Here is a 23,478-nt window from a genome sequence, read left to right as displayed (position 1 = left end):
TTTTGAGTATTTAATCAGAAACACTGCAGTAGATTTTTATTCGAGGGTGTGCGCATGAGAAAGGCAGAGTAAAATACAGAATGTGTGCTTCTGAGATCTTACGTCTGCGTGCATGTGTGTTGTTCGGCAATACAGACATTAATTTTTAATTAGGTTGTGATTGAAGTAGGTGGAACAATAGCAACAGCCAGCAACCGCCTACTCCTCACAGAATACAAATGCACCGCTGCAGAAGGGCTCAGCTGACTGAGCTCCTGCTTGTGTAATCCTTCCTTTTCTCTCCCGCACATCAAAGAACTGAAAGGAAGTTTTGTGGCAAGTTAAGCAGGCGATGACTATAAGTCTAGCACTTTTGAAGCTGGGATCCTATTGTTTCATTACCTCACTGCAGCTTTAATGCATTTAATACTTTCTGGTATGTACCCCTCCACCCCCTCAAAGTGAGCTAAGGCTCGAGTCGGGGCTCAGTAGAAACGATGAAAAATAACTGCGCTCCAATGGTGTCATTTTTTCAGAGCCTGCAAATATTTTAATACCTACATTTTACATAATCAGAGCAAATGTGCAAAAAATCTATCAGATGTGGTTAAAATCTCCTTTTTAATCTGCAGTCTGCAAGTCAAAACAAGCAATAATTAATCTAAATACTAGTTCTATATATAGTAAACATACACAGCAATATATAATGCAATAATTCTGCAATGACAAGGCAATCACAGTTTTATCAGCCAAATATTACCCAATATCAGCATTATACGCCTATATTGACTAAATAATGGCAATTATAGCTGATATGAGCCAACAGGCAAGTAAGATGCCATTCACCACTGTCCAAGGCTGACATTTATCCGATCCATTTACTGTAAAGATTGGCAGTTTTTCTAGATAAGAGAGTGTAAAACAGACAGAAAGTACGGTGGGGGGTGGGGGTGACATCCAGAAAACAGTCTGAGGCAAGCTCGAAACCCGGACGCTTCAGCAAAGACTCTGGCCTTCGGTACATGGGTCATCTGTTCAACCAGGTGAGCTATAGTGATCCATCCAACAGACTTTTCAACAGGTAAACAAATTCCTGTAATCAGGCAAATGTCTAAAAATCCCTGTACAATTTCCTAAAGCATCTGACATTAGAGAAATAAAACCTAAAAGTAAGAGAGTTTTTGGCACATTACTTACAAATACCAGAAATGATGAACTGAATAACTGTTGCACCTGCAATAGTTAATATTTCCCAGAACCCATACATGAATAGAAATGTCTCAATGAAACCATCCGCTTCCTATATAAAACTATTTAAAACAGGCTAGATAACAAACTGTGGGCAGCTGTGAAAACTGATGTAGTAAAATTATAACAGAAATGTCCACAATTCAATAAAAAAGCTGCCATGGGATGCCTGGGTGGGTGTAGATCCCAGGGGGAGACTGGTCTGGTTGTGAAAATAAGTCAGACTGTAAAATGACCCACGGCTCACTTTTTCTGAGTAAACACTTTCCTGATAAGTTTATGGGCTCAATCGCTACTTATTTAATACAAAGTGATCTTTATTTTGTACATTACAGTAGATGTTGAGTACAATCAAAGATAAAGCAGAGTGTGGCTTGGGGCGCGTCTGCCATAGAAGAGTGCAGTGTTTTTGCCTTCTCTGTAAAATCCCCCCTCGTGGCATCTAGTATCACAGCAAGTCTAGTTTTCAAAACAGCACTTCAAAGCCACATCACCAATACTTCCATCCTTAATATACAGTCTCTGTTTCTACCAAACATGTCTAACTTTTGCTTTTAAGGACATTAAAGTCAAGGAAATGATCTGGATTCCTAAATTCCTTTTTTAGGACACACACAGACACACAGTCCTAAACTGAACGTCTCCCCCCAAAATCACTACAAGCAGCACATGACAGGAAGCTTCAGGCAGACAATGAACTGGCAGCATTATCTGCTGACTGCGCGCACACACACATAACTTCTGCCATATGTTTTGGATGCACGCACACACCCTCCGCTGTAATAGGCTTATGTCTAGGCATACAGTAATCTATGTGAGAGGCATCGCAAACTGACCAGACATCTCTTAACCTCTCAGCAAAAGGTGTGATAATGCTGTGTATACCCCAAAATCAAACCATCCAAACAGCATTTATTATAATTTGTTAGCAAGTTTTCCCTACAACACAACGAACATCTCCGCCACGCCGTTCATCTTTCCTCGGCTGTATGATTGAGCAATGTGAGTGTAGGGTTTTTGAATGCTGAATGTGAACAAGTGTGCATGTGTGTGTGAGTGGGTTGCGGAGCACCCAGTGCGAACGTCAGCGTTACCTGCTACAAACTCACTTCTCTGTTACCATGGACACCATCAGCAGAGAAATATCAATGAGCGACAAAAATGGGAGCGAGGCAGAGAGAAAGCCAGACAGCAAGGCAGAGAGGGAGGTGGAGATGAGATGGGGGACGGTGTAGCCCCTGCATGTATTAAAGGTATTTCTCCTTCTGCCTTTGCCAGACATGTGATCTGTCCTGTCTCTACGAGCTAATGAAGACATATGGCATGTATCTGAGTGTGTGTGTATGTGTCCGTGTGTGTAAGACAAACGATATAAAGAGAGGGCGAGGGGAGCTGGCTTGACATGCAGACACAGCTGGCAGTAAATTACTGTTTTTTTCTGTGTTTGTTGTTGTTATTTTTAAAGAAAGGTAAGAGCCTATTAGCAAAGTCATCATAACAACTGAACGACCTTCCAGCCCTTTACCCTTCACTCCGCCCTTTTTCACTCCTCCCCTGCTCTATCTGCTCTCTCTCGCCTCCACCCAATCCCATCTCCACTCTTCTTTGTCTCACCCCCTGATGGCCAGATGGAAAGAAGGAAGGCAAGACGGAGGTGGGGGAGGAGGAAGAGGAGGGGGAAACAGAATGCAGATAGGAGAAGGGCACTGAGGACAAATCTGGGTTAGTCCCCTGTCAAAATGCTGACAAGGACACAAGGACACAGTTTAGTTCACTGTGTCTCTCATATACTTTCACAACTGTACGAACCCGGAGGGTCTAATGCAAAAGAGAGAGAGAGTGTGTGTGTGTGTGTATGCTTTTTTCTATACCTTTGTCCATCAGTTGGTTAAACAGTGACACGTTGGAGAAGAAGAAGAGGTAAGCAAACATTTGAGCCTGGATCTCTGGGTGAACCTGGTAGCCTTGCAGAAGCTCCTGCGCACTCTGAAAGACCTGCACACACACATACACACCCATAAATTTCATAGTCTTTGCTGTAGCTTCTATTCCTATACGTCAGTATACCTAAGCAGCTACAGTTAGGTTCATAAGTATTTGGACAATGATGCATAAAATCTACCACAATAGATTTTAAATCCTACAATCATTATAGGATTGTGTAGGCTTTCAGAAGGGGTTAAATAAGTATTAAGTATTTCCTTATCTGTTTAGGGGTTACAGTCATTTTATACAGTTTTATGGGCAGGTGAGGGCTCTTCTCTCAAGATCTAGTTTCGATTCCATGTGTTGAAGTTGCATTTTTTAATATGAGGTACAAAGAGTTGTTAATGCAAAAGAAGGAGGACATCTTTAACCTGATAAATCTACATAAACCTTTCAGAGAGATATCAAAAACTTTGGGAGTGTTAAAATCAACAGTCTGGGGAATTATTAAAAGGAAGGAATGACTTGGCCAACTGAAAATGACTGAAGACAATTAAAGTGGATGATCACAGAATTCTTTCCATGGTTAACAAAAACAATTTCACAACATCCAACCAAATCAGAAACACTCTCTAGGAGGTAGGTGTATTATTGTCAAGGTCTACCATCAAAATTTGTCTTTAGCAATAGAAATACAGAGCGATTACTACAAGGTAAAAATTACTGGTTACACTCAAGAAAAGGAAAGCCAAAAAGCCTTTGCCTGATAACATCATTCTTTGGACAGATGAAACCAAGATTTATTTGCACAAGAATGATGAGAAGAGAAAAGTATGGAGGAAGACAGAAAGGCCTGGCAGAGCATCTCAGAGAGAGGAAAGGCAGCATGTGATGATGTCCACGGGTTCAAGACTTCCAGACTTTTGAATAAAAATGTTTGTAATTCCTGAACACTTAATGCAATAGTTCTGGCTTTGGACCAGATGCTATTTACGACCCCTGAATTAAAGCTGAAAGTCTGAACATATATTGACTGCCTGACTTAAAATAGACTGTGCTGGTGTAGAGACACGAAACTAAAAATTCTGTCATTGTCCTCAGTTGTATGCCTTTAAATCTATATATGTTGGCAATCCAAGCAGGGTAGTAGCCCTAAAATGTGCATGACAAGCATCTTTTATAAAAATAATTTTAATATGTGCAAATACTCTGAAAACAAAGATATTACTGGTGTCTTAACGTTTTAATAAATTAACTTCTCATGACCTTGAAAACCCGAACTTGTACAAAGCTATGCACATCCCTACCTGCAAGACCCTTCGCACAGGTTCAGGAAACCCCACGCCTCCTTTCCAGCAGGGCTCAGAGCTGTCGACTGGAAATGGATTACAGTCCAACAGACCCGGTAACACCACATAAAGAGCCTGGACACAAACACACGAAAACAGAAATACATTATGATGAAGGTGATCGGAATTACAGAATAGTTCACACCATCCGGGCATTCTTTGTGCCCACGAAGGTGTGTTATTATTCATCCGGTGCAATTTAAAAAACACAACAAAAACCTTCTTAGTCATTTAGAAGATAGCATCGCTGCTGTGTTGACAGATTACCTTGGTGATATAGTAGACACACTGCTGGAAAGTGTACATGATTACTTCTTCCAAGATTGTCATAGCCTCCTCATTGGCTGATATGGTTGCTGATAGCAACGACTCCTTTGACCCTAGACACAGATGATGGAGACGGAGTCACATTTAAGATATATACAGGGAGAGAGAGAGGGAGGGCTGTAGCTGTGTCAGTATCTACTGTATGTCAGTGTGAGTAATGACTCCAAGTTGTTTCCACACTCATCATTCTGACTTTGCGTATGTGTGTGTGTGTGCGTACCTTGCAGTGTCTCTATGCTGTGTGTGTATGCTGGTGCTCTTTGCTGTATGAAGTAGAGGATCTCGATAGAGTTGGACATCCAGAAGAAAATGGTCTGCAGGTCTGGGACCAGGTCTGAGATGCTGAGCAGAGACAGCGAGGCCGGGTCCTGGCTACTTGGACGTGCAGAGACAAGTTACACACAGTCAGGTAGGCTTCTCGACACCATGCACATTCCTACATAAACTGCTTTCACACGTGACCTCTGGACAGTCGGGTCAGGACTTAGCCACCAATCGGACATTTTCACATTCAGCACACAGCAGAAGATAGTTTGCTTCAGATGCATTCTCACTATGCACAATAACACAGTGTGGTTTAGGTGAGGGAGCTGCCTGACTAGAACGTGCAAGAGGCAAGAAAAAGGACGACCAATTGCTCCCAGACTATGAAGTGTGCTATTCTCACACGAGCGCAGTCGGCGTCTTACTAGTTTGTAGCAGGTTAAAAGATCTTTTAATGACAGAGAACTCTGTTAACGTAATCCCTGCCAATGATTAATTTTTCTGTACTTTCTGATCATAAGAGAGTGTTTGATGGATATGTTTATATATATTCATAGTAGAAAAATATTCTGGGAGGTCTTGAATGATAAGTGAGTCCCAAGTCTCTGGTAAGTTCAAAACAATGCTCTATAAAAGGTCAGGGCTCAAGGCAGCCACACAAAATAAAATGCACATGAGACCGTCAGCTTCCTATTTTTTAACACGAGCTGGAAATTGATACTTACTGCTGAGCTTGCTTCTGCGCCAGCTCCTTTGTCTTCTCCTGCAGGGCGTACACACACACACACACACACACACACACACACACACACACACACACAGAACAATTAAGGGCTCATTAAACTTTTAAAGCGTGCGTAGGAGAAGCACACTTCATGACGCTTTTACTAACCTACAGTAAGAAGTAGCACCACTATCATTTACAAACCCATAGTGACACATGTTGAGAATTACCTCATGCTCCACTGTCCTGAATATAAAATCACCCTAATTATAATTGAAAAAAACAAAACAAAACTAATTAAACAAAAAAAGGGAGAAATAAACCACACCTTCCTTTTAACCAACAGCCATAAACTGAATACATTTTTGGGGCTTCCTCCAGTGTGTAATTGCAGCAGTTGGCCACCTCACTTGAAGCAACTCCACAGCTCTATAAATTTCACACTTTCAATATAACATAAACCTTCAGGAAACATTGTTTCACTCTGAAGTACTGTTTTTTTAATGACTGTGGCTTTAGCCCAACAACTAACTGACTAAACTCATAAGATGAGACACATCAGGGAGCTGTTCTCACCGCAGTGGGACAATTTCCTACATTTTATTACAAAGTGCAGGAAAAAAAGGTTACAAAATATTCACAGTAAGGTATTAAAATATCAGATAAGGTGGCATCAAATCTTTATGCAATGCTGGATAAAGTGGACTTGTTTGGGAAACAAGTGTAGTGGAGATGAAGGTAAATTTGATCCTTTTAGGAATAACTACTGAAGAAGTGTCTGGAGGGGTAAAATGAGTATTTGCCAAAAGTAAAGCTTAGGGGGTGAAAATCTTCTGCTTTAGGTTTTTTTATGTGAAAGCCAAATAACAAGCATAGCAGGGGTTTAGTTAAAACAGACGACTGTGCACGGCTGGAGTGTAACACAGTATAAAACGTGATACGGCAGCCTGTTTAACGATTCACCTGACCTGACATGGCTGACCAGTTCCTCTCCACACGAGGCCAGAGGGACCACAGAGAGACACAGACACAGTAACAAGCTGAAACTGACCCATGCTATGCTCTGGATTCGCCGGACGATCTTGAGCAGCAGTTTTCCGAAACTTCCAGGTGGGAATGTCGATGCAGAGTGCTGTATGCACATGCACAGCAGGTAGGCAGGTGTCAGCTTGTGGTCATCTCCTGAGCAGAGGACACAGGTCGACTTATTGAAAACACACTGAATAATTTAGAGGCTTCAATGAAGCTAATTTCAGCTGGAAGGCATATGAAGAGTAACGTGGTCAGGAATCGTAAAACCAGAAGCTGCTGTTCAAGTCTTAAACTTTTATGTTTGCATTGACACTGTTAATGATCTGCACGCAGCAGGACAAGGACGAAAACTGCTGATGAAATACTCTCCTTGTCCTCCCACAAATAAGGCGGTAATGTAATAATCTGCCTGAGTTTATCTACTGAGAATTTATTAGTATTCAAATTAAGTTTCTCCATGTTTTTGAGCTTGAACTGAAATGTTTTCCATCACTGGACAGCAAAAGTCTCATATAACATATTGTGGATAAAGAACCACAAAATACCGTTTTGTACTTTTGCTAGAAAATCATTTTAACTGGACCTCAGATAAAAAAAAGGTTCAGTTGATGTCTTTGATAATCTTTATATTACAGTAAGCCAGGCTGCTGACCTCCAGGTTCTATGAGAGACACGATCCTGTTTAGCAGCTGGTCTTCATGAGCCTGGTCAAACTCCAGCTGCAGCCTCCTTTTCTGACCTCCTCCAGCTCCTCTTCCTCCTCCATCACCCCCTGACACAGTAACTGGCCCTCCTGTTGACGTCCCCACGCTGCGGGGTTTCACCAGGTGAGGTTTGAAACCACGTCTGACCGCCGGGGTGCTCGACACCTGCGCTGCTCTGTCCTTCAGCACGGAGCCGCACATCTTACAAGTCTGAGCCCCGCCCTCTCCCTCCTCGGCCCCTGCATCGTAAAGCTGACCCAGCGTGCGAAGGCGTGCCAAGGTCTGCGCGGGTAGTGGCTTAGAACCTGTGGGGTCCTTGTACAGAAAGATGTAATGTGCCCCGAAGGAAAGGAGGTCACCGTGCCGCAGCGTGGTGGAGCGCTCGCAGCGGGAAAAGTTCACCAGGACTGTGGCGTTGAGCACGGCCTCGACTGCAACGCAGAATCGCTGACTCTCCCCCTGCTCTTCTCCTTTGTTGTTGTTGCTGGCGTGGCGACGGGGCGCGGGGACTCTGCGTAAGCGGCAGTGGAGCGGCAGGATGTCAGGGGAGAAGAGGCAGATGTTGGGACGAGCTGATGGAGTCTCCTGACCGACCGTGTGCTGCTCTCTGTTCAGCAGATACACCAGGCAGTCCTGCAACACAGAAAGCAAAAAAGGTCACAAAAATCAGACACACTAGAGGTCTGATTTTTGTGAGTACCCTCACCTGCCGATTGAATCCCTGAAGCAGCAGAAGATGAGGGGACTGGTACAGAGAGTGCTTCACCCCTCCTCCTCCTCCTCCTCCTCCTCCCTGACTGCCCTCCTCTTTTCTCCGGCTGCTGGAGGTCCCCTCGCGTTCTCGGCCTCTCAGTGGTCCTGGCAGGGTGGAGTAATAACGCTTGGGCTCCTCTCCCAATCCCAGCTGCAGACGGATGTGCATGCACACATTTAAGATTGAATGCATTTCATAAGCAGTTCAGTAAATACTAACAATCAATCATCTTCAGCAGAAGGCCCCACCTGGTTGAGGCTAGTCTCGCTGAGGCTGCGACAGAAGGATGAGTTGCTGGATCGGGGCAGGGTCAGCGTCCCCTTCGCCCTGTTCCTCTGGAGCTTACGAGCCTGGGCATTAATATCTATGATGAACAGCAAGCCAGAGAACACGTAGGGAGAGAGAAGGACAAGAGGGAGAACAGGTGGAGAATAATAAAGAGGAGCAAGGAGAGGCAAAGAATGGAAGAGAAAAGGGAGAAAGTGTGCTTAAACCTGGTATCTACTTTCTTAACATGTATGTTTGACAGATGGGTAAACTGAGTAGGTCTGGTTGAAGCATTTTCTCGGACTTCAGTAACACAAATGCATACGTCATGTGTGAGCTGAGTGAAAACCAACAAAACAAATCCAGGCAGGAGTGAGACAGTCAAAGTCAGATGAAGTTAATGGTGCTGGATGGAGCAGCACATGTAGCTGACAACAGTGAACCAGATGAAAGGTGAACTGAGCTCGTCGTGGCTCGAGTTTGAGGACGTTTGAGGCCATGCAATGGCTCACACAGATTTACCCACACACGAGAAAATCACTGGCAATGGGGGTGGCACTGGTGACAACGCAGGTAGAGGTGGTCTTCATGGCAATGACTGACAGCCACCCTACCTGAGGCCAGTCCCCACCTTTAGAGCTGGACTGTACCACTCGACCACACCGCAGGGGGGAGCTCCTGTGTTTGCCCAGCCCAGACCGACCCATTAGAGCCACCAGGAATTGTGGGGTTTTGGGCCCTACAGCAGGGTGGGAGGGGTTAGGAAGGGGGGTAAGGTGAGAAAACACCCCCACACCAAGGACAAAAAACAACCCCCAAACACACACGCCATCTGCACAACACAAGACACAATACATGCACTGTGGAGCAAAGTGAGTCTGTTGTGCTTTAAGTGAGAAACATCAGCCGTTAGTAGAGAGAGAGATACACAGTTAAAGGTGTGAGGCACAGGATTTTTTACTCTAACACATCACTGACAAATTAGCTGCACTTTCCATTAGAAACTTAGCGTGTTTCAATCTTTAAATTTGATCTGTTTAGATGCTGTGCAGTGATATCAAATTGGATGCCTGCTGCTGGCTCTGAAGGGGAGGAAAACCAGTAAAAATGGCATCAAGTATACCACTGATGGATGATAATTGGGGTTTAACAATTCCTCCACATCCACCGTCAGGGTTACACTTGAGTTTTTAGCATATTGTTTAACCATCCATTTTCCTTATGAGCCAATTCAGGGTCACTAGATGCTGGAGGATATCCCAGTTAGAGAGCACAAGACGCAAGGTGCACCCTGGATACGGTACTTTTAATTTTTAGTGGGGAATAAAGAGAAAACTTGTTGCTCACTGCATGAACATAATCATCCCTGTTTTCACAGCCTGCAAACAACTGCTGTTAACTGTTCATTGGTAGAAACAAACTCTAGCCAAGTGGGGAGGAGTGAAACTCCAGCAGACATGATTACTTACATCATGAGTGGATTGAAATTTTTTTTAAAAAGCACACAGAGCGAAGCGGCTAGCTAGCATAGGCATCATGAGTGCATTACTAATTATCAGGAAATATTATTGCTCATCTTAATCTTGATCACTTCCCACAGTTAAATGAACATGACTGAATGATACTGAAAATGTGCCGCCTATTAAAATGCTAAGTAAAAGAAAATCAAGCACTCCCTAAAAAATAGACACCTGACCACGTCACAGCTGGTCCCTGCACGCAGTTCGAAGGGACTAGTCTGCACGACTAACACTACGTTAAAAGACGACAAAATCCACGCCCGGCACACCAGAAGGTGAAGGGTTTGTCCCTCACACTGGATTATCATCCATCGTTTGGAAATACTTAGAAATTAGGGGGAGTCAGTCATTCTGTACAATACGATAATTATAATTCTACAACTGTTTACAACTGTTTATAACTTGCATAGTTCATATTTCATATTTCTGCATAGTTTTTATAGTTCACATTTCTGTATAATGTTCATATTTATATCCTGTTCATAGCCTGTACATATAGTTATAGCATATTCATAACATACTTTCATATCGTGTACATTGTAACATACCCATAATAGACCCATATTTTTGTACCCTCACACATATAATAGACCCATTCTGTAATATATCTATATTATTGCTAATATGTATTTTGTAATATATCTATATTATGTCTAAAGCACTTTCTGGATGGATCCAAACCGCATTTCGTTGCCTTGTACTTGTGACATGTGCAATGACAATAAAGTTGAATTCTATTCTATTTTATTCAGTGATGGTAACTGAAAATAAATTATATGCAAAAAGTAGTGAACGCAAAAGATACAAGATACCGTGGCAAAACATCTATGCAAAACATCACAGGGGAAATACAGACGGCTCTCACCCCTGTCGAGTACTTTGCTACAAGTTTTATTCACGTCCATCATGCAGGTAACCTGAACTGAGTGAAGAACTATATTTTGCTTCATAGAGATGCACTTATGTCAGGTAAATAAACACCTTATTTTAATTAATAGGAATGAAGCACAATGTAAAAGTGAAAGCAGCGCTCCTGCTGACTTTATTTAGTGTTAAGGTTTTAGTGTAAAGAGATAAACTGAATTTATTTGAATAAAAAGGAGAAATGTTAAAAAAATAATCACGATCTCAATAATGATCGAAATAATCGTGACAGTCATTTTGTTCATAACTGTGCAGCCCGATCAAATATCTTCATTTATCATTTATTTATACATATGTGGCTTACACCAACACAAAGCCTGTGTTAAAGAGAAGCTCAGTAAACCATATTTCATCACAAAGCTCGGCTAATTCACCAGCACTGTTTCTGAAGCTCATGCACTGAGTTGCTGGAAACTTAAAATCTATCAGAAACATAATGATAGGTCGAGGCAGTGGATGAAGCGGACGGTGTGGTAGCGTATCATGGGAAGTTGAACCAGGCCACGAGACCTTTGTAACACATTTATAGCTGGTTTTACAGCTATTACGCATCTAATGATAAGTGAAATAATTTGGCCGTGATGTGCTAAGTACACGTTGAAAATCCTGGAGTACCTTTAAAGTGCAATCTCGTTTTCAAAAAGTGTGTGTGAGAAGTTTCACACATGGGCATGCACCTCACACACAGAGAAGGAAAGAAAAAAGACGAGTGAAAGACAGAGACAAAAAAGACTTCAGGCTGTGAATTCTGTTAGCATTATAGCACCACTCAGAAAAGGTTAGTGTGAAAATGAACATGTGCATTAATATGTTAGTTGATAAAGCTGCTCTCAGACACTATATAAAGGGGAATTAAGCTGCATTTTTCCATATAGAGCTAAAAATGTCTCAAAAACACTGAAGAATTAATTAAAGAATAACACTGGTGATAATTTGTACTTCATTTGTTTACAACTCCTGTAAAATGCCAAATCCAACAATAAATTGTTCATTTTAACCAAAGACAAAGTCTAATGTGTGTGTTTGCCACAGAGCGTTCACTTTATCCCGAAACAAAATAAAAATCCCTGCGCCTCACTGTGGCACTGGCTGATCTAACCTTCCTTTACAGCAAACACTGTAGTGAATTTTATTTGCGTCAGTCTCTACGCTACTGTTTCCACGACTGCTGCCCAGAGAAAACAGAGTAAACAGGGAAAACAGAAAGACAAGGTGGTGTCCGGCAGTGGTGGTGGTGTGGGAGGTGCGGTGGACTATTTGCTCCTCCCAAAACTCAGTATAGTGGAAACACTACAGCTGAAATGTTTTAGGTCAACTACAAATGCTCTGTGAGTTTTTAACTAAACATTTTTAAACCTAATAGTGTTGTTCTTATTTACCCTTTAACGTTAAATTATCAGAAATGCCTTTAATGACATTTAAATTTTTTATTTTTTTTATCAGATTTTTGATTGACCGACAAAAGGAGGTGTAGCCGAACTACGTGTGCTGAGCATCACCTCTGCCAATTCCAGTGACCCAATCAGACCTCTCCGCTGTGTTTGTGGTGTTTGTCTTTTCAAACTTTATGGGAAAGACAAAAAACAACAACAACAACTGCATCATGAGAGCCAGAGCTCATCAAGTCTCTGCTCCACTTTTGGTGAGTTAATTTCTAGTATGCTTTTATCATGCTGCATAACACTAATGTGCTGATATCTGTAAGTGCATCTCCAAAACAACATGACGTGCTAACTCTGAGGATTCAAAATAGGGCTTCCCAAGCCTATGTACAGTCTATATTTCCAGCCCCACGCTGTGTTACCAGATTTAAGTTTAAAATGCTCACAGATCATGTTAACCATGCTGATTAAAAGTGCGATAAATCTGGTTAGTTCAGTGTTTGATGCATCAGCAAAAAGTGTTTTGGTTTTGCTTTTACAAAAACTGTAACACTCATTTGACAGCACAGCTCAAATTAGCTCTAAGCGGAACAGACAGTGAACCGGGAGGTCCCTGTTAACAACTGAGCAAAAGGACAAGTAGATCAGAGAGTCTAATTTGAGAAACAAATGCCTCAGGTCCTCAACTGGCAGATTATTAAACGATATACTCAAAGTATTAGCTTCAATGTCAAAAGCACAGTTACAAAGAAGAAGTCATGTCTGTGACTAGCCAATAAAAAGAAAGATGTGAAAAATAACTGTTTACAAAATTATCATTCAGCTGTTACTGTTTTTATATAATGAACTGAGGCCAGTACAGTTACCAACCACAACCTCACTGTTGGTTATATGAACACATTGACAGTAAGAATCCCCCTTTAAACCAGTGCCATCATTGCTTTAAACCCATTCATGTGGATGATGCTGCAGAAGAGAAATGTCATGTCTGCAGATTACCTCCGTGACGTGACAGGTAGAACATTTAAGGCTAAGGACATATAATACTTTTCATTTGATGGGATAAAGAGTTTTCACTGGTTAAAATCCTACAAAACAAAGTGGAAAACATTATGACAATGGAGAAATTATATAGTGAGGGACATACTATAGTCTCCTTATCCCAGTACACAGATGGAATCACGCCCTTTGACACAACTTTTAGCGTAGTCAAAACCTGTGTATTTAACTTCCACGTACACTGTGATACGTCTGTGACTATTGCAGTTTAATTCTATTAGCACAATAATTTTTCTCATCAACCACATAAACTAACCTTTCAGAAAAGTTTGCTCAGGTTTTTAATTAAATTAAAATTCTTAGAATTAAAATAAAAAATTCCCACCAACCTTATGCTTTAAAGATCTTATGCTGCTGTCTGCACAAATACCGTTCCTCTACTAACCAAAACAATTATCCAACAGTACCAGAGACAGGCACAACATGCCATTCTGAAATCCCTTTAAAGCCTTTTCTAGAGGTAAGTCTCAACACTAGGCAGCCATCTTCCCTCTAGGCACATATTTGGGGAGTCATTTACATCGTTATCTAAATAAAACAATGGTCACCAGGGCATAAAATTATATACTGTATAGATTAACCAGACAAATTGGATTATAGGATGAGTTTACTAACTTTGTGTCCAAATAGGTTTTTTAGAAAGCTAGTTAGTTTCTCTGCTTGCTCTTAATGTCCAGGTTCAAAACATGCATCCATCCATTCTCTTCCACTTATTCAGTTTAGGGTTGTAGGGGCTGGAGCCTATCCTATCATAGTGTGCCAATCTGTCGCAGGGCTAACATACAGACAGTGAGCCTTTTATAATGTGCCTGGCTCACAGACACAATGAAACATGGACATAGGACTATAATATCAGTGGGAAAACTGTTCTGTCTTAACTTCTCTAAACACTTTCCTGTTTATGAGTTTATGAGCTAAGTGACTCATTTTTAGTCTTACTGAATAAAAATTAGGTCTACTTTGTAAATCTTGTTCATAATACTTGTCGCATCTGTTTTTTTAAACTACCAAAGATGCCAGCACTACCAAAATGCTCTGAAATATGCCCAACATTGGACATTTAAATTATTAATGACAAAAATAGTTCCTGAACAGGACGGAATAGCAAATGTTAGGATCCCTGTAAAGTCCTGAACTGAATTTAAGCGTGTTTTCACATCTTCAGGGTTTAGTTAATTTAAATTAGACAGACTGAACACTCTGTTTCATGTTCCCTCTTGGTGCGATTCATTTGTGCAGATGTGTACAGAGTAATCACACTCGGGTGCAGATCAAAACAACCACATGAGACCCTTTGGAGGAGGCGGTCTTGGTGTGGTTCTAAACAAACTCCAGAGCGGTTCGTTTATGGTGTGAACGTGATCAGACCTCCACCCAAACCAAGTACCAGGAGTACGTAGGGATATGTCAAGGTACTGCAGATGTGTAAGGGGCTGTACGGCTAACAATTAGTTGCAAAATGAACATAGGACATTCTTCTTGTATATACTTTTGTTGCTCCACCCCAGACCCATGTGGCCAATAAGCAGACTGAATACTTTCACATGGTTTGCTTGGAGTTGACTTGGATTTTTTTTTGTGTGTGAAAACAAACTACAAGCTACAAGCTTACAAACCCATCAACTGATTTGGACCAGAGTAAATGAGCTATAGGTGTGAAAACACCCTAAAACACTCCTCGTTTCCTTCACCTTCAACCAGAAACAGCAGATTGTCCCTCCCTGGTTCTGCTCCAGATATCTTCCTGTTAAAAGGGGTTCTTCCTTCCCACTGTCACCTAGTGCTTCCCCACAGTGATTGTTGGGATATTCTTTTCTAATAATGCTGGGTCTTTACCTTACAATATAAAGTGCCTCGAGGTGACTGTTGTTCTGAGTTGGATAGTTTGCCACTATCCATTTTTTTCCTTACGAGAGCCTACGTTTAGAAAATGTTATGGGTTATTTAATCTTTGGTAATACATCCCTCCATAAACAAGCCTCATGCAGATTACTAAGCGACTCTCTGGCCAGCACGTAAGTTGACATAGCAACCAGTAAACCCTGGCATGCTTCATGAGAAATGTGTTGCAGCTATGTGTGACAGTGAGGCTCAAAATACTCGCTCCATCTCTACCAAAAAAACCCACAGTTGCTGCGTGTGAGTGTGTAAATGGCAAACTTTTCATCAATCAGTAAACCAATTACGCATAAAAGGTCACATCATGGTTTCAACAACGGTACACAGCTCAGTGTGGATCAGCCTTCATAGTGCTGCATTGCAGATATAAAGTCACAACTGCTGTTTACCTGAGCTTCCTGAATCTACTGAACAGAGAGAATCTCGCCCAGGTGTGCGCAGCATCGTGCAGGTACTTTAATAGGAAGTGATACCGTTTCACTGTAGTACAAATGTGTCATCATTACAAAACACAAGAGTGCCTACACCCATCCACACCTCCGGTTTTGAAGGCTTCAGCTTTCACTCAATCAATCGACCAGCTGTCCAGCATCTCACCTGCACACTGCGCTGTGTGTGTGTGTGTGTGTGTGTGTGTGTGTGTGTGTGTGTGTGTGTGTGTGTGTGTGTAAAAAGCACAGGAGTTTGTGCCTCTGATAGAAACCTAAATTACATACCTCCTCCTCGCAGCACCTCCGTATAAACATATGCAGGCACAACATCTTGTCTACAGGATAATAACTATGACAAAAGGTTTTATTCTGCATCTTCCCTCGCTTGTACTCGTGAACGCGCACACACACACACACACACACACACACACACACACTGCAGAGGAGCTAACGAGCTGTGCTTTTCTGCTGAGTTTGACACGTTAAGAAAGGAAGGGAATTAGACCAGCTGCTGAGTGTGTACTTGACTACCTGTGTGGGTGTGTGTGTCTGTGCATCTTTCTTTGTGTGTTTCCTCACCAGCCGTAATCGTATCCTTCTCCTTAGCGTTTAGTTCCTCCACCTCTGCTCTCCTGCGCAGCTCAAACCTACGTGCGTGTCCTTCTCGGGGTTTCCACAGCTCTTGGAGCAACAGCGGCTTTTCATTGTCCCCCAGCGCTCGCAAGCATTCAGTCCGCCACCCTCCTCCTCCTCCTCCCCCACCGATCATGCCCCCTCCCTCGAAACGTCCGATCACATCACACAGGACATAAGAGTGGGCAGCATCCTTGTTGAGCGAGTAGCGCTCGAGTGCCTCTTTCACAAGTTCCTGCGCGCTGGAGCGTGGCGTGGCCAGGACGCTCTTGTAGTTGGCACCGGCGCAGATTTCGTCTCCGAAAATCTTCAACACGCCGGGGGCCGAGCTCTGAGTGGAGAGTTCAGCCGGGTCGTCGGCCGGCCGCTCCGGAGGCTCAGTCGTCGAGCGCCGGTCCCCTCGGGTGTTTGTTCCAGTGTCTGTAGGAACACGGTCTCTGTAGCTTAACGTACGGTACAGGACCTGGCAAACACACAAAAACAGTGAATGTACTGCAGGGCCACCCAGTGACAGGCATTATGTACAGTTTCTTCTTAAAAGGATCTGCATGTTTACCCAAGCTATTAAAAAACACACGTGTATGACTTTGGCTTTATGTTATCTCAGGAATAAACATCCTCATCAGCACACTGGATGAAGATGTGCTCACCACACATTTTTAAGGCAGGCAGTGTGACTTGTCATAGCAAGATACGCACAGGTGACACAGTGACTTTGGCTCAGGTCCATCAAGCACCCCGCCAAGTCACGACAGTGAGCCAGCATGCACAGTCACAAAATAAAGCACACCCATTTTTAATGGAGAGCTGAAATATCTCCTAATACAAAATAATAAAGATATTTAAGTAGTCAACTGTGCTGCATAAAGTCTCTGTAGATGTTTATTTTACATGTGCTAAAAGTTTATGCAGTGTATTTCTTCCATGTTGGTCAGAATTTCTAGACATTTCTCGGTTATATAGTACAAAGCAGAGACTGATGAAGCAGAGAAAACCAGGCTGTATTTACAGATTTGGGGGTTGCCCTCTACAAGGTCGTCCTCTCATTAACATCTATGGTGCTCTTAGATTTTGTTCTCCATTCAAAGCTTCATTTTTATCCCTTGCACGTTTGCGACTTCACCACCGAGATCCTTTAAACCTTAAACTTTGCACTTGTCCTTAAAGTGCAGCTGTACACCTGCACCTAAAGAACAGAGGACCCTTCTTCGAGAATGCCACTGTTCACCTTTTGGACTGAAAAGACAGATGGTTTTGAAAGAGGAGTAAAGGAGTCCAGCTATGTCCACTGTGAACGACCATCACTGAGCAGAGGTGGTGGCCCAAAACGCCAGCTATCAGCCCCCTGCGATGTAGTCTTGAAATACCATCCCAGGTGCTTTTACCTTCACTCACACCTTGCCTCAGGTGACCTCAATAGGTCACATGATGGGTTGGCGACAAGGTCTCACAATGGTTTTAGCCTTAACCTCCAGTGATGGTAATGAACCAGGCCTTTTTTAACACCTCACCCAATATGATGGTGTACATGATAAACAGAAGGCCAGCCTGCCTTCTTTTTTAACCTTTTAAAGCCAACTGAATCATATTTGATGCATGTGTTTTTTTAGACCTCTAAGCAAAGTGAAATTCACGATGAAGGGTTTTCACACATCGGAGGAGAATGCAGCTGGGATATAAGCTAAACTGACACTAAGTGTTCACAATACATCAAATAAGCAACCACTATTATTTCACTTTATTTGTTTTAATCAGTTATTTTGACCTCCGTTTTGAAGCTTTCTTCTGTGAGTGTGTTTGTAAATGCCGAGTGTTTGTGTGTGAGTACCTGTGTGAAGGTCCTGCTCTGACGTTTCAAGCGGCTCTTGGACGGCAGGGACATACTCGCCCCAGAAGAAGAACCGTAGAACATGATGCTGCTGTTTGCTTCACAGACTCCACAACTGGTGAGTAAGAACACACACTTTTAGATGCTTTGTTCCTAATTTGATGCACAGGAATTAGATGTTTTACGTTGGGATGCACCGATCCGATATTTGGATCGAATATCCAGCCGATCTTGACTCAAAAACCTGGACTAGATATCAGTTCACTGGCCCGTTCTAAGGAGCCAGTCTATTCTTTTTAATTCTATCCTGGAACGAGTCAGCAGTAGTGCATCAATTTAAAGTCATTTCAAAGTTTTCTTTGCATGTTTGCTACAGTTTCTGACTTTAGCAAACTGTGGTCATGTGACTTATGAAAAGCCTCAGACATGAAGATTTCCCAGTAAACTTCTCACTCTCATTAAGTGCAGTTTAACTCTTGCTGTGAAACTTGTATTGCACTTACAGTCAACATGACATATTGCTGTCAACTTGATTGCTATTGTTCCACTTCACCTGACACCAACCAGCTCCACACACACTTGTGAAGGAGATGCAGTCACAGTGAGACTGGGAGCAGGAAAAGCAGAAACTAGAGTAACCATAAATAACACCAGTACACAGTAAAGACTCTCACACTGAGCTACTAGTGCAAATAATAAAACCCTTTTTTTATATTCTTCATTTTATTAACTTCTTAAAACTGTTTGAGCTTGAGGTTGCCTACATTTAAAAGAATGGCTCCCGGTGTCTTCCTCACAGTGAGGAACACAGCTTATTAATCTAACACTGGTACTAAATTAGATCTGTATCTGTAGCAACTGTATCCGAAGATACCAGAAGGGAAGATAACAATATAATATCTGAAATGGAAATAGCTGGATCAGTGCATGCCTAATTTCCAAATTAAATGCACACAAACATGAGAAAAACATGCAGTAACACTGGACATACAACTACATCAAACACATAATATCTGTAGCTGGTGACGATAAAGAAAATCTAAATGTATCCACTGTAAACAGACCATGAAGACAAAAACAAACACAAAACTCTGTGTGTGTGTGTGTGTGTGTGTGTGTGTGTGTGTGTGTGTGTGTGTGTGTGTGTGTGTGTGTGTGTGTGTGTGGTGAGTACCTTGATGCAGTTAGTATTTTTGCCTCTATGTGCAGCAGCACAGTGTGTACAGCTGACTGTCATATGCTCTGCAATTCATTTCACTGTCACCTTTCACGCTGGAAAAATAAAACAGATGATGTTCAGGTCAAAGCTGAAGGATCCCATTCATCATTAACAGCCCGTCTACGTCCTCTGGGATTAAATAATACCGTCTGCTTTTAGCTTTTTAATGATTTCATTGAAAGCACTAAGCTGTTTTCACGCCAGACTCTTGACTTTGGCTTGGTTGAAAAAAAAAAAAAGCCGACCAGGACTCTGGCTCTGTGCTGAAGGGGAACACTGAATACTGCAATGAAACTGCCTTTTTGAAAATCAAGCAGTGTCTGCAGTGGTTGTTATGTTTAACAAAATAAACGAATAAACACTTAATAGATTATTTTTGTGTAGATTATATAGTGTGGACAGCAAACAGACCCATATGGCACACAGAGTTTTCTCTCTGCAACTACTTGTTTTTTTTAGTATATTAGAATAATGCTTTTTTGTGCATTTAAATTTTTTTTTAAATAAAACTAAATAAAACAATCACAGAACATAAATGACCTAAGGCTGACTACTTGGAAGCACATTTATTTATTTATTTATTTATTTTTAATTTACAAAGAACAGAGTAAAGCAGCAAATCACCACATTGAAAGCCTAAAACCCGCACTTAAAAACACTGCTAAATTATTCAAATGGATTTTCTTTATTTTTATATTTAATTTGTATATATACAGTATTGTGCAAAAATCTTGAGCCAACCCTCTTTTGTTTATATTTTGCAGTTTTTCTTAAAAGTGGTCTTAATTGATGCAATTATGAAAACAGAAAAGTACCATCAGATTTTGATCCATCATGTAATACCATGACAATGATCCCAAACACACCATCAGTGCAGTAAAGTCATACTTGGATAGAAAAACACGCAGTGGAACACTTTCAGTCATGGATTGGCCTCCCCAGAACCCGGACCTCAACATTATTGAAGCAGTGTGGGGATCATCTTGACAGAAAACAGAACAAAAAGCAGCCAACCTCCAAAGAAGAGCTTTGAATGTCGTTCAGGAAGCCTGGAGAAATATTGCTGAAGAAGAAATGACAAGAAAGCTTAACTAAGAGAGTTCAGGTTGTGTGACGAATAAAGGTGATCATACCAAATATTGACTTTAAAGCTGGGTGTTTTTGCTTCACTAACTGTATTTCCACGTTTGTTCAACACGTTTCAGTAAATCGTTGCACCTTTCCAAGCCAAATATAAAGAAATGAGCGGTGGCTCAGGACCTTCAATTAACCCCTACCCTACCAACCAACCAAACAACCAAATCTTTTTAAAATACCCTACATCCTAAAAAGTCTGTTTCCCATCTATGCCCCTAAGGTGGGTCAGCTTCATTCGTATCTTTGCATGAACTCTTTTGACCGATAGACCTGTAGTGAGGGTCTCATCAGGAATCAGCTGCATCAGGTGAAAGCAGAACCTCATCCAACCCGTTTTAACTGCATCCCATTTACAACCCTAAGTTCCTTTACTGCAGAAACATTTGGCAGGCAACCTAAAAGGTGTTGTTGTAGCTGACTGTGCAGGGACTGGTGGGATAACGCGACTATTTTAAATGCCAGCTAATCCATGGTAATCTGGCTACTTGGCTGCAGTTAACTCAATCCTACACGCAGAAAGAAACACACACAGAGGGAGGGGATACCTTTTCGCACTGGTAAATTGGGTTGCGTTTAGTAACCCAGGAGGTCGTGTTACATTTAGTAACCATGTCACACAGACTTGTGGTTGTCCTTGTCTTTACCAGCAGAAGGTCAGATTTAAGCAGTGCGTTAAGGAAAAAGCCCACGCCTACATTATAATATAGGACTGAACTTGTGACAGCCCGTTATTTACAGCCGGTCCGTCTGTTTACGACTTTGGATTCACTGGTCGTCAGTAGCAACCGCCGTGGCAACAAAAGGCAGGAGAAGATCCTCAGAAATTAATCCGCTGATGAGCCGTCAGGCGCGGCGCGGAAAACTCACAGCAGCCGATCTCTGACGGCAGCAGGTGCGTCTGTGTTACTGCGCGAGGTCGTTACACACAATTAATTATCAATTTATCTCAATGTTGTTTGGACATCTGCGCAACGCTCAACAAAGAGAGAGAGAAAGAAAACCTGTTTTTTACATATCGGGGAGCAGAAAGCAGTGACGCGTCTGCCTGTCAATAAAATAGGTCGCGGAAAAGTTGATGAGTGGTTCCAGCAGAGGCGAGCCCAGTCCCCCGGGGGCTCTGCCGGTGTCTGTGCGTTTGTACTCACGCTGTCTGCAGTGCGTGGCTCCATAGTGCTGGGGAATCCTTCCTGGTGTCTCTCTTATTCCCCTACCGTGCAGAAAAATCACAGGCTCTATAAATGGGGGGGGGGAGAAAACACCCAGCTGCCCTGCTCCGAGCGACACCCAGCCGTCCGGGGGTCCCACCCGCATCCCCAAAACAGCCCGTTAACTTGGACGACAGCCAGCCGCTGTGGGCTCCTGCTCCCGTGCGTACATCTCCGCCGAGTGTCCAGCAATGCCCACAGCCTCCGGCAACCGCATTCCCACATCCACAGCGGTTCACTGCCGAGCCGTGACGGAAACAGCCGAGCCACACGCGATGCTTCACCTCGCTACACCTGCTCTGGCACCAGAGTGTGTAGAGGCGACTCCCCCTGGCGGACAGAGGCGGCACTAGCACGAACTACAACGGTAGATCGGAATAAGAAGGAAACAACGTGGTCTTTTAACGCGTGGTTTTATATATTCCACTTAAAAAATAAAATAGGGTAATCGTCTTGATAATAGATCTGCAGTCGTGGAAAGTATTGCACCCTATATATAATATATAATAGAAATGATCGAATCCTTACTAAGTCTTAAAATGACTTATACAACCCCAGATGAACATCAACATGAGATACTGCACAGTGTCATGATTTATTTACAAAATAAACACAAAAGCCAAAATTCTTGCTGTGGAATGATGGACTTCCCAGAGCAGTTCCTTCCTCTTAAGATTATCAGTAATGTCTGTCCTTTCTGGCAGAGTAAGAGAACCCCTACTTTCATAGAGATGCTCACACTTGCTGATGTTCAGTTAAGTACAGGAATGGGCTTAAAAATTACCCCATTAGAAAACTGGGACTGCTGTGGGGGGCCACACCACACCAATAAGATTATAAAGAGATAAAATTATTACTGAGCAGAATAGAGTTCAGCCTATTGGTGCATTTGATTAGCGGCACCTGCCCCCACTTACCCTCTTAATTCATGTAGCAGCAGTATGGGTGCTCTTACTTTTTCACACTCTTCTGCATAGTGTTGTAAATATTTTATTTTCTTATTAACGTTAGATTTACCTAGTTTTAAGACCTTCTGTGGACCAGATTGTTTTTTATTATGTATCGACATGTAAAACCTCATAATTTGTGTACTTTGTTTTTTATTGTGACTGTATGTTTACCTTCTTTTTTTCCCTTCTTCTGGTGTCTCATTTCCTCTCCTCATATGAGGCTAATTATATAAAATAAGTCCGCCTCAATTTATTTCAGTCTCCTTGAGAATGAAGTCTTGATTGGATTAAAGTGGTATGAAACAAGATCAAAGGACAGACTGGTCACTATAATGTAGTTTAGATACATCTGGAGCTCATTTTGTAATATGTTTTTGGTGTAACAAAACTACTTGTGAAAATAACATTTTTTTCTTACATGAGCTACAAAAAAGGTGAAACACTATAAAAAACGACATAAAAATGCATGAAAAAAGCTTTTTTATTACAAGAGAAATAGAAAAGATAAAAGCATTGTTGGCATCATATCGGCTTATCACAGCACAAAAAGCACCACAGACACAATAACCAATATGAAAACTAGAATAAGGGTGAGATAATATAATCAGTCCTGTAGGACGAGAAAGGAAACACCAGCAGGACTGAGAACAGAATCAGCAGCTCCACAATCACAGAGCGTCTATAAATAATATACAGAGGGTCCACGAGGCTTCGCGG

At 42.1% G+C, this 23,478-nt stretch overlaps 1 protein-coding gene across 4 annotated transcripts in view; it reads right to left on the bottom strand.

The window, feature by feature from the left end:
* Window positions 1-22,133, bottom strand: part of radil (Ras association and DIL domains) — a 32,006-nt gene extending 9,873 nt beyond the window's left edge. For 2 of the 4 annotated variants that reach the window (XM_040023671.1, XM_040023673.1), the window contains exons 1-14: window positions 21,752-22,133; window positions 19,425-19,522; window positions 18,251-18,365; window positions 16,369-16,885; window positions 9,206-9,313; window positions 8,556-8,671; window positions 8,260-8,457; window positions 7,502-8,186; window positions 6,869-6,999; window positions 5,819-5,856; window positions 5,050-5,204; window positions 4,770-4,882; window positions 4,461-4,577; window positions 3,099-3,222 (exon numbers count right to left, since the gene is read on the bottom strand). In XM_040023671.1, coding sequence (XP_039879605.1) covers window positions 3,099-3,222; window positions 4,461-4,577; window positions 4,770-4,882; window positions 5,050-5,204; window positions 5,819-5,856; window positions 6,869-6,999; window positions 7,502-8,186; window positions 8,260-8,457; window positions 8,556-8,671; window positions 9,206-9,313; window positions 16,369-16,885; window positions 18,251-18,334 — 2,386 coding nt within the window. In that variant the 5' untranslated portion in view covers window positions 18,335-18,365; window positions 19,425-19,522; window positions 21,752-22,133. The remainder of the gene's footprint in view (window positions 1-3,098; window positions 3,223-4,460; window positions 4,578-4,769; window positions 4,883-5,049; window positions 5,205-5,818; window positions 5,857-6,868; window positions 7,000-7,501; window positions 8,187-8,259; window positions 8,458-8,555; window positions 8,672-9,205; window positions 9,314-16,368; window positions 16,886-18,250; window positions 18,366-19,424; window positions 19,523-21,751) is intronic. The other 2 variants (XM_040023672.1, XM_040023674.1) reach the window with 2 other exon arrangements.
* Between the last annotated feature and the right edge of the window lie 1,345 nt (window positions 22,134-23,478).

The sequence above is a fragment of the Simochromis diagramma genome, unplaced genomic scaffold, assembly GCF_900408965.1.
Source record: "Simochromis diagramma unplaced genomic scaffold, fSimDia1.1 OVJJ01000302.1, whole genome shotgun sequence".
NCBI lineage: Eukaryota > Metazoa > Chordata > Actinopteri > Cichliformes > Cichlidae > Simochromis > Simochromis diagramma.
Note: the sequence above shows the minus strand (reverse complement) of the source record. Positions and strands in the feature narration are given on the sequence as shown.